Raw genomic sequence first — 11940 nt, 5'->3', positions numbered from 1 at the left:
TACAAGCAGCACTCTAGATTCAAGGGAGTCTAGAAACTGTCGTTTTTAACTTGCTAGCTTCTAATGTACAAGCTAGACAGGGGCTGGATGAGTGCTGGGTAAGCCATTGTATAATACCTGCTGAAAGATTACAGCATCCATTGCCTTCTGCTCTAAATTGCTAGTAGGCAAATAAATACTAATAGAAGTTGAACAGTTGTGGTACAGAAGGTTGGGCAGGCTTTTACTAAAAGCATGACATGATGAGTATACATCAGTGGACTAGAAGAGATATATATCAACTGATATGACTAAAATACATTTCTATGATGCTAGACTATAAGCTCTGTAAGAGCAGGGGCCATGTCTGTTTTGTCTTTCACTATATCTTATACATCACCTGGCAAATAGAAGCCACTCAACAATAACAACAACAACAAAAATAACTTTAAGAATAGAGAGAGTTCAATTTTGGCATTTCCCTTATTCTGTGCACATAAGACAATGCCATATGATTTTATTTACTCCTTTTAGATGAGTTAAACTTTTGGATGTCAACAGTTTACAATGATACTTTCATAGGTTATCTCATTTGCACCTATACCATCCCTGAGAAAACAGGAATTACTATCCATTTCATAGATGAGGAAACAAACTCCAAAAAATAAAGTGATCTTTCCAAACTCATTTAGCTAGTAAATGATTTAAAATTTTCATTTCCTAACTCAAAATTCCAGAACTCTTTCTTATGTCAGGAGACTGTATTTATAAAACACATTTGATAATGATTAATTAGGGAAGTATTGTCAAGTTTTCAATTTGAGCAACAACTTAAACTCAGTTACATGCAATGGACAAAATATCCTGATTTCATGCCACAAATGTTTTTCTTCAAAGTGAACATTCTTCCCTTGGCACTTTAGAAGGATTAGAATTGTGGTTGCAATTATCTTTTCTTAAAGTCAATGATGTTGATTCAAGAGGTAGGGGGAAATAAACCCTCTTCCAGAAATAGCTAATCCATGAATTCTATGCTTTTACTTTTTTCTAGCTAGGAATAGTATAACTTAAATGTTATGATGTACTTGGATTAAAATATAGTACAGGGACTCTCAGTTTTATATTACTTTAGAATCATGAGTGGTGGGTGAGGAGGTTGCTAATACAGATTTCCAGGCCTCATCCTAAAAATGTGACTTTGTAAAGGCCAAAATATTAAATTCTAAAGAACACTCAAGAGCCCAGAATACTAAGAATGGTGCCTCTGACATTCAGGTTGTACAAGAGTAGCTATTTTACCAGAAAATGCATTTTAGCATGGTAGTGCTATTTTTAAATCACTTCCATAGCCTCCTAAAACTTAAACCAATTTAAGAGATTTGCCTCTTAAAATTATTAGGTAATTTCCTGTATATTAGAAATCTTGCTACCTATGTTATTATAATCATGCTCTGAGGTTGAAAACTGCAGGTTAATTTACTGTCCTAATCAGTCTCAAATCTCTTTGAGTATAAATTCTTACTAGCATTATATGTCATGGAATTTATAGACAGCTTCTTACCAGTGATCTGTCCCTTTGAGCCTTTTGATTTCCCATTTGAAGAGACACAATGGTTCCAAACGAGGATCTCTTACACCACTTAAAATACATGGCAAACTACTAACCATTAAAATACACCAGTATAATACGTAAGAGTGGATGCATGATCTCTAATTAGGGCAGACTGAAAATGACTGTCAAAAGTCCTTTATTCACTGCCATACTTCGAACTTGAAACCATGGTTTCTCTCTCCTGCTTAAACCGTTTTGATAAGGTTCACCTAAACCGTTCTGGATTTAAGTAAAACTCTCGTTCCAGGGAGGAGAAAACTAAGGTTCCAAGAACCTAAATTATTTGTCCAAGGTCACACCCAGTATTAGTGACCAAGTCAGACAAAAATCCATCGATTCCAATATAATGGCCAACCCAACTCCTTCTGTTAGTACCCCTTTTTTTTTTCGATTTCACAACTGCACCCCATCTCCCAACCTCTTTTTGGATAAAGTTGTTTTGTTTAACAGTCCTTCCCCTCCCCACCCCACCCCCGTTTGCTTTTATGCCTTTGCATGATAAAACCTCCCATAATCAGTTAGTGAATAACACTGGGTGTCCATATCTAACGCGATGACTTTCACGGGCCTTTTTCTTTGGCCGAATATTTCTCTGAAAGGCTCTCAATCCTGGATTCCGCCGGGGGAGGGAGAAGGGAAGGGAGGTCACCCAGTGCTGACAAGTCCGTACATGTACAACGCGCGCGCGGGACGCAGCCTGCGGGGCCGAGGAAGAAACCGAGGAAGGATATATTAGGGCGGAAGGGCAGAGGCGGAAGAAGAACACCGTGGTGGGAAACCCCTGTGCACGGGATCTGCCAACCCCTGGCAAAGCTGAGCAGAGCCGAGCGTGAACAAACCCTTTTAGGTGGCCAGGCGCAGACACTGCAGCACAACGCAAAGGGAGGGGGTGCGGCGGCTGGAGCCGCACGATCGGGAGGGAGCGTCCGGGCGGCCCTTTTATAGGCCGAAGCCCGCGCTCGCGCGCCCCCGCCCCTCGCGCCGCCCCCGGGCCACGCGCGGAGCCGCGGCGTTACCTGAGAAGGGCCGGCTGCGTCCGCGCCCGGCCCCGCCCGTTCCGCCGCCCGCCCTCCCGCGAGGCCGCGGCGGCACGAGATCTGCGCCTCGCCTCCCTCCTCCCGCGGGCGGGTTTTCTTACCTTGTGAAAAGCCGTCTCCGCGGCTGCCCCCGCCTCCTTCACAGGATATGAAATGGCGGTCGGCGAGGCGAGCGCGAGCACCGCAGCTCCGGCCAATCCCGCCTAGCCACCAAAACGGCCCCGAACACTGGCGGCCCCCTCCCGCAAGCCCCTACGAGCCCATCCATGACATCGGCGCTCCGCCGCCCCCCCCTGCTGCCCCCGCCCAGGTGGCCGTGCCCACCGGCCGAGTCATCGATTCCTCGCGCCAGGCGCTAGTCCCGCTTTCCACCGGCCTCCTCCCTCGCTGCGAGCCTGGGGGCGGGGGAGAAAACACCTTCTCGGCCCCCGCCTGGGTGTCCCGCTCGGGCGCCCGCCCTGCTCCCTCCCTTTCCCGCCGCGTCCCCTCCCCCAACTACTCACCGCCCTCCCTTCGCCACACACGCAACCCCATCTCCCCTCCCCCAGTGGTTGCGTCCGTGACATCATCATCATGGCAACAAGAGCTGCAGCCTGGGACCGAGGAGCCCGTGTGATTCCCGGCGGCGGCGGCAGTGGCGGCAGCACCAGCACCGACGATAGCGCCAGGGCTTCTCTCCTGCTGCCCCTCGCCAGGTGCTCCTGAGGAGGCGGCGGCAGCAGTGCCAACACCGCCCGGCCCGCCGCCGCTGCTCCAGGTGTCTGTGTGTGAGGGGAGGGGGCCGAGCCGAGGAGGGGAGGGGGCGCCGCCGCCGCTGCTGTGGGGCCGTCGCTGCGGAAGAAGCCGCCGCCGCCGCCGCTGCTGCTGCCGCTGCCAGATCGCTCGTGAAGAGAAGGCGGTGGCGGCGGCGGCGAACATGTTTTCAGTGAGGATAGTGACTGCCGACTACTACATGGCCAGCCCGCTGCAGGGGCTGGATATCTGCCAATCCCCCCTCACCCAGGCCCCTGTCAAGAAGGTGCCAGTGGTGCGAGTCTTCGGAGCGACCCCGGCAGGTAAGCGGGCGCGGGGCGCGGGCGGGAGCCGGCGGGGCGCCCGGGCTGCCCTCCCCGCCGCGCACACGCGCGCACACCGCCGGCTCTCGGTGCATCGCTGCCGCCTCTTCCCTCCCCTCCGCCCTCCTCGCCTTTCCCCCGGTGCGTGACAAGAGGCGCAGAAATGTGGGTCCGCGCGAGCGCTGCGCCCCCTCCTCCCCCGGCGGGGAGGCGGCGGGCACTGAGTGCCGAGTGTTTACACTGCGTGCGGCGGCCGGGGGCCGGATCCGCACTCGGGGTCTCGGGCAGGGGGGAGCGAGCGCCCGCGAACAGCGCTCTGGCCCTGCAGGATGGGCCAGGTGGCCGCGCCATGTCCTCCGTGAACGGGTTCACAGGGCTGCGCTCAGAGGTCGGTCGCTGGTGGGACTGCGGACAGCCCCCTGCGTCTCCCAAGTGCCCTTTCTGGAAATGGCTTTAAGAGGAGTGAGGAAGTGTCAGCTCTCTGTGCTCTGCCTCTCCTCCTCGCTTCTCGCCTGCGCTCTCCTCTGCCCCTTCCGGAGGTGCCGTGGGCTCAAGAGTGGCGCCTGGGGCCAAATAATCTTTCTCATTGAAGTGACCATGTGGTTCTGCTGTGAGTGCAGGTCGTGACTCCTTAGAGTTTAAGCCTCAGAGTCTGGGGACAGGGCAATATCCTCAGGTGCAATGCTTTGAGGGAAACGTGGATCCATGGAAGTAGGAAATGTGTGTTTGTTGCCCAACGTAAAATATCCCACTCGGTGGCGTGAATTTCTTATGAACCACAGCTGAACTCAGCAACACAAACATTTAGAAATGCTCTATGCTGAGTTGCAGTATTGCGTTTTAAATGCACGTATCTTTAAAACGAAAACTGTTTTGATGAACGAGTGGGGTGGGGAGACAGCAGTGACATAGTCTGCATTCTCAAAAGCTCTTGGGGACTTATGATAATATAAATAAGTAGTGGCCAAATTTACAAGGTTTTAAATTGTTTTGGTTTTCTACATGCTTTGAACTGTCTGCATGAAATAACGGAGCTGCCTCCTAGAAAGGGATGCACTTACCTCTAGCGATGTATTATTGCCCTATGGGATTTTAGAAGGCATTTCCCACTTGATGCTTCTTGCCCTAATCACCATTCCTCTTATTACTACTGTTTCTGTGGACTACCCAGATAATAACACTTTCCCAAACACAAGCACTCATTTTCAAGCAGTTATCTTTTACTGTGAATTCTCTTTGTTAAAAATTTCAGCGGTGTTAGTGAGATTTGACAGCGCATTCCTTTTTAAAAATAACGAAAACGATTTTGATGTTAGGGACCCTTGTAAGATGGGGAATTTGAGTGCTGTTAATTTGTTGAAAGGATAACATCTGAAATTTTGGAGGCTGGAAAATAGAGGCAGTAGAGTTCTGAAGGATAGATTTTCTGCCCTTTTATGTGTTTATCGGTGCTGTCTTTGTTTCTAATTGGAATTTCAGTGTAATATACTATTTGTTCTCACTTCAGCTACAGAGAAATAATAAGATAGTGACGTTGATATAGCTCTGTTTAGCCAGATTTCCAAATCGTAAAGTGACACGTTAATAGGATATACTGTGGCATCTCTGTGTATTAAAGTTTGTATGGTTTGGATTATTTCTACACATAGTTTTTTTGTTTTTTTGTTTTTTTCCCCCCTACACAAGTCATTAAATATGTATCCCTGAGTGATTTTCAAGCTGTTTTATAGAAAACTTTTGTTTGTGGAAATGGGTGAAGATCTACTGTGATCTAGCAGTAATTCTATAATGTGAGAAACATTCTTCAAGAAATGATGATGAGGTACTTTTGTGTTTCTTAATATAAAAAAAAATAGACACAGGGACTATTCTGTGATAAATATTTATTTCTTCCCTCCTGGACATCTTACAATTGATTACCAGCTCCCTTAAAAAAAAAAAAAAACTTTAAAAAAAATATACTTTGAAATGTATAATGTAAATGAATATGAAATACTTTTTTGTACATACATTGAAAGATAAGAAACTTAATACAAAGAAACTGAAACTTTTAAAGGTGTATCAAATTGAGTTTGCTGTAAATATAGTTCAGTTACAAACAAAACTTTTGTGTTTCTTCAACAGGTGAAAAATTTGAAGTCACTGGCAAACATTTAGAGTTTATAGCTTTCAGAAATTAAGCCAGCATTTTTAACATGTTAGAAACTCCCAGTAAAATGAATATTAATCATAAACAAAAAGTGTACAATATCTGCTTCCAAATTCTCTCCCCAAAGAAAACTAGTCCAGTTCTCCTAGTAAAATAAATTTGAAAATAATTAACATAAAAGGTCAATCTGGCTTAGTAATAAAAGTCTGAGTGCTAGAATTTTTAATGAAGACCGTTTTATTGTTTGAAAGTATAAACTATGTTAATATGTTTATGAATTCTATAAATTAATGAAAAATAGTAACACATGATAAATCTACGTTATATAAAGTACCAGAAACTTAAGTCTTTTATATATAATAGGTAATTTTGGAAGTCCTTAATTTTTTATCTTGGTTTGGAGAAAAGCTGTTTTTAAACTGAGTTTACTTTTTATAAATGAGCCCTGAAAAGTAGAATTTTCTCCCAAATAATGAGGCCATTTTATATTTGTATTATAAATTCTGAACTGATTGATTTCTCACATTTTTACTAGTTCAGTTTTTCTATTGCATAAAAGGTGTTTTTCTGCTTTAGAAAACAGTCCAGTTGACTTCTGATTGTCATGCGTTTTGAGGGCATATCTTGAGTAATTTAAGAAATGAATTAACTATCTTAGGTTTAAAAGCTCTTGTATCTTGTGTTGCTGAAATTTGAAAAGGTATTTAAAAAAAAAAAGTGGCATAGTCAAATTTGAATGGTAAATCCTGACTGATTTAATCCCTGAGGATGTTGATTCCTGAGAGAATCACTTAAATTTTCATGTGAGTGAGTGATGGAATTATTTTTACAAAAAGCCAAAAACCTGCTTTTCTTCACTCATTGAAAAAATGTCTTGAGCACTATTTTGATGTCACAGTGTATTGAGCAATGTTAACAACAACGTTTTGGTAATATGTTTTAATGGAGAGAAGCAAGGTTATAAATAACTAAAGTACAGGGCAGTGTTTTTTAACTTGGATTTGAATACGGGTGTAACTGCTCTGGGAATTCACTTCAAATGAAATCCTAAGGCTTCATTGTGAGGACCTGACTCAGGTGGATCTGAGTTTCCATATCCCAACTCTTGCTTAGTTGCTTGACATAACTCCATGTTGAGCTTAGAAAGCTCTCTCAGTTTTCTCAGCACCAAGTTAAACAGAATTATCCTCTCAAAAAGCTTCCCTGCTGAGATGCAGAGTAGGAGTAAATAGAAGAGTGTGAGTGAGGTGTTCACATAGCAAGTAATTAAACAAAGTAGGCCAAACAGACTATAGAGGGAGCTGCTTGTCTTTGAGATTACTGTACAGAACTCTGCCACTCCCCCCCCCACCCCAGTCTTCCTCCAGATAATGAAAATTTTAGTAGATTGTTCTGGATGCTAGCTGTTAAACATGAAATCAAGTTCTTCAACATAAGAAATTGGTTATTCTGAAATGCTATATATGAGTTTATGTCGTTGCTTAATACCTTCACTTTTTTTGGTGAAGTGGCAGATCAAGTTTGAGATGAGTACTGTTTTGAAAACTATAGCATTTATCGACAACTTAAATTACAGATAATTTCTCTAATAATAGTCTTGTTTGTTCACAGCCTTTTAAAATTTTTTTTTCACTTAGACCATCTAAAAAAATTTAAGATCACATAATACCGATTTGATACAATTATTAGAAAGGTTTTTTTCAGGAGCACTGCTGAGATTTAGTGATTTTCCACAAACAAAATTAGTCACTCTATTTAGTAGGCATTTGAAGCCCTGAGTACCAAATTTTATTAGCTTTAAAATCACAATCAGTAAATTAGAGGCTAAAGCAGGGAGGTCCCTATTAAATCTGGACACAGTAGAATCTGGTAATACTCGGTTCATTCAGTGAACACTTAATGAGAACTTACTACGTATATTGAGCTATTTTTGGTGTGGTCATTTTAAACAACTTTTATCCTTTAGACTCTCACAATATAGTAGAAATGATAGACATGTAAGCATAAGTCAAATGTAGTTTGATTATGACAGATGTGTGTAAGAAAGCAAGGACTCAAAGGAGAACATGTTAGTGACCAACTAGCAGGCAAAAAGGGGAGTCAGGGAAGGCTTCATGAAGGAAGTATGGATTAAGTCATTTTAAAGGAATCTCAAAAGAATTTTAAAATTCTGATAGAGGAACAGATAAAAGGTAATTCACAAATGAGTAAACTGCTCTTGGCAGGGCAGCTTGGCAATGCATATCATAATCCTTGAAATGTTGTTTTTTGACCCAATAATTCTAGCTTTAGGGATTTTAATCTATGAATGTAAATCTTTTGGCAAAATCTGATTATCTTTTGAATCCATCTACTTCTTTTCATTATCCATCACCACCTTAGTCTAAACTACTAGCATTTTTGGATGCATTTACAACAGTAGCCTCCTAATCTTGGCCTACACCCAGTCCACTCTGTTCCCTTCTAATCTGTTTTCTACACTGTAATCGAGGGATCTTTTCGAAATGCAAACCTGATTATATCACCCTACTACTTGGTATGCTTCAGTAGCTTTCCATTGCATTTAGGATAAGGACAAAGCTACATGTCTTATGTGGTGGCGTCTACATGTCTTACAAGGTCTTGCATAGTCTGGCCCCTACCTTTCTATCCAGCCATGGCTTGAGCCATGTTCTTCTTGCCTTGCTCTTTGTGTTCCAGCCATATTGGCCTTATTTCAGTCCCTTATTCTTGCCATGCTCCCTTCCACAATGAGGCCTTTGTACCTGCTGTTCCCTCTGCCTAGAATGTTTTTCCTTTTCCTTCACCTAAACTCTGATTTACCTTTCCTCAGGGAAGCCTTCCCTATCATAGACTCTCAGAATTCCATAAACTCTCCTTCATAACACTTGCTATAGTTGTAATTTTATATATGTTGGAGATTAATGTCTGTTTTCCCCAGTAACCTCCATAAATGCTGGTAATGTGTTCATTTTTTGCACAGTTATACAATCAGTACTTACCACAGTGCTTGAAACTCAAGTATTTTTGCAAGAATTAATCAATAGATGATAGTTATCACAGGGCACAACCTCAAATATTCAACAATTGGGAAATGGTTATATAAATTGGGCACATTCATATAGTAGAACTTATGTCATTAAAATGATATTTTAGAAGAATATAGAGTAATATGGGATAATGATGTTAGTATATTATGTGAAAAAATTAGCTTGCAAAATAGTCATTTATTAAAATCCAGAAAAAAATACACCAAAATATAAAGGTTGGTTATCTCTGGGAGATGTGTTTTGAATTTTTTAGATTGTCTACAGAGACTATGTATTGATTTTATAATTTGGGAAAAAACTATGTACAAACTTAAGGAAAAACTGGCTTTTTAGGTATGGTACATAAATATAGCAAGAAAGACTTGAAGTTCATATTGGGCTCCAAAAAAAGTAACCACAATGCATGATTGATTGCATAATGATAGTATGGAACTTTATTCTATAAATTCAGTTTAGGAACTGCAAAATGATTCTTACATTAAAAAAGCCAATAAATTCTGGCTTTTTAATTTTACCATTTATATGTAAATTGATTTTAATTTTAAAATGTTTTGAAAAGTAATGCAGTTTTGGCACATGGCAGCAGTGAAACAGAGTGGAGGCCAGAAACTGACTTAAACATAAATAAGAACTTACGGTATCAAAATGTATGCTACCCTCACCTATTAGTATCGAAAAGAGTTATTTAATAAACAGTGTTGAGATAGCCAGTTAATCATCTAGAAAAATAGAAAGTTGGCTTCCAGGTGAGACAGAAGATTTAAATGTGAAAACGAAACAAAACAACATAGGATAATTATTTGTAATGTAATCTAGGAATGGCGAAGACCTTTCAAAGTATAAAACAGAACTGAAGCCAGATTGCTCACATTTACAACATAAATGAAATTCTATACAGAGAAAAAAAATCATAAAGTTAAACAGATTAGTAATAACTGATTTGTATACTTTTCACAAAGGAGTCCTTTCCTCTTGATACATAAACAGCTTCTAGAAAATAACTCAGTAGAAAAAATGAGCAAAGAGAATTCATATGAAAAGATGTGCAATTTTATTTATAAAGAAGATATAAGTTAAAACTACAACATACTATTTATCACCTATCAAATTAGGAATAATTGATTACATAATATAACTTGGGGAGGTTGAGAGGAAGGGGAAATGGGCATTCTCATATTGCTGGTGGGGATATAAAATGTTCATTTTCTATGGAAAGCAATATGGAAATCATTTTAATACAAGTATATTTTGATTTAGCAATTTCATTTAAGGATTTCATCCTCAAATATTTTACATATGTGTTAAATGAACATATAAAAATATTTGTGGCAGCATTGTTTGTCATTGCAAAAAATTGGAAACAACCTACACATAAGTCAGTAGGGGAGTGGTTAAGTAAATAATGGTGTATCTTTTCAATGGAATACTAGGCAGCCTTTAATGTAATGAGGCAATACTATGTATTCGGCTATGGTGCCATGTCTAAGTTATATTAAGAGGAAAAAAAGCAAGACAGGAGACTCCATGTTTAGTATGTTGCTATTTGTGTGGTTTAAAAAAAAAAATATATATATATATAAAATATAGGGGTGTGTGTGTGTATGTGTCTGTGTGTGTGTCAAAGGATACATGAGAATTTGATAACAGTGGTTGTCTGCAGTGAGGGGGAACTGGTAGTCTAGAGGACAACGGTGGGAGACTGTAATTTTGGAATATTTTTTACCATGTGCATGTAATACCTCTTCAATTTTAGTTTTTAAAATTATGTTGTGTTTCCAGGAATTGGTAAGGAAGAACAAAAACAAAAGTCTAATAGTTGTAAACAGTTATCAAATGATTACTCCAATACTGTTTAATTTTAGATTTTGCTAGAGGTCTTCTAATCCAGTGCTTCCCATTGATGTTATGTGGCTCACTGGAGGGTGGCCCTAGTGGAGTGGGATCTGAAGGAAGACTGTGGGGTTCCTTTGAGCAGATAACTCGATGAGCAACAACCCGCAGTTACTGCTCCTTTTGATATTTTCAACGCATTAGAGGAGGTGCTTTATTATTTGGAATCTACTTCAGCTAACTACAGAGTATGCAACTGCCTCTTGTGGAGAAGGGATCATGGAGCTACTATTGGAGTTTATATTCCCGGTGCCTGATGAGCATGTCACACAGCACAAGATGTAGTCTGCTGTCAATGAGAGCAGAGGGTAGCAGGGATGTTGGTTGCCCTGGGAAGCCCAGCTCTAGGCCTGAATTTCTTTCTGTATTCACCTGTGTTGGATTTCCTAGTCATGTGCATCTGATGTGTCATTTAGCTTGCTGCAAGATGACTGCTAATAGTGCATGTATATTCTGCAAAAATAAACACCATTGTTATTTTGAAATATTGTTCTTGATGTGAAAAAGGTTGGATTTGAAATTAATTCATATTACTACAAACCTCATTTAAATTTTAATTTTCTTCTATAATTATGTAAAGGAAATGTGATAATTTTTTCACAAAATACCGTGTTGATGCCTCCAAATGCTCTTCTGTTGGTCTGTGTGCCGAACAAATATTATTTACAATGTGAAAAAGATTGGGAAACACAGTTCTGGTCAAATCTTCTCATTTTATATAAAGAAAACTGGAATCTAGGTAGGTAAGCTCAGAGATCTGTCCAGTGTCCAATAGTTGCTTGTGTGGGCTAGGTCTGAAAACTGGGAATCTTGACTCTCAGCTCTCACTGGCTCCCCAAATCTAAGGGGAAATTAGAGAAAGGCATTGATGGTAATTGAAAGGCGAACATACTGTACCTTAGAGGAATTATGAGAAGACCCACATGTGCACAGTTTAGAAATCTTTAAGGGCCTACAGTGTCCAATAGTGCTTAGAATCTTCCTGTAGATAGGTTATAGTGGGATTTGTTTTGTGATGACTGTAGCTATCTTCTTTAAAAAATATATAGTAAAGGCTAGAGTATAGTAAGAGGAATTTAGGACAAAATAAACAAAAATTGATACTAGACGTATGTGTATATAGTTTTCCAAAGAAAAAGAGAATGTATCAGGAGAACTTTCAAGTTCC

At 40.8% G+C, this 11940-nt stretch overlaps 1 protein-coding gene across 4 annotated transcripts in view; it reads left to right on the top strand.

The window, feature by feature from the left end:
• Nucleotides 1-3196: 3196 nt before the first annotated feature.
• Nucleotides 3197-11940, top strand: part of REV3L (REV3 like, DNA directed polymerase zeta catalytic subunit) — a 174418-nt gene continuing 165674 nt past the window's right edge. For 2 of the 4 annotated variants that reach the window (XM_049654182.1, XM_049654186.1), the window contains exon 1: nt 3197-3683. In XM_049654182.1, coding sequence (XP_049510139.1) covers nt 3545-3683 — 139 coding nt within the window. In that variant the 5' untranslated portion in view covers nt 3197-3544. Of the gene's footprint in view, nt 3684-5650; nt 11512-11940 lie in introns of those variants that run through there. The other 2 variants (XM_049654185.1, XM_049654184.1) reach the window with 2 other exon arrangements.

This window comes from Panthera uncia, assembly GCF_023721935.1.
Source record: "Panthera uncia isolate 11264 chromosome B2 unlocalized genomic scaffold, Puncia_PCG_1.0 HiC_scaffold_24, whole genome shotgun sequence".
NCBI classification, from domain to species: domain Eukaryota; kingdom Metazoa; phylum Chordata; class Mammalia; order Carnivora; family Felidae; genus Panthera; species Panthera uncia.
This window is presented reverse-complemented; position numbering and strand designations above follow the sequence as displayed.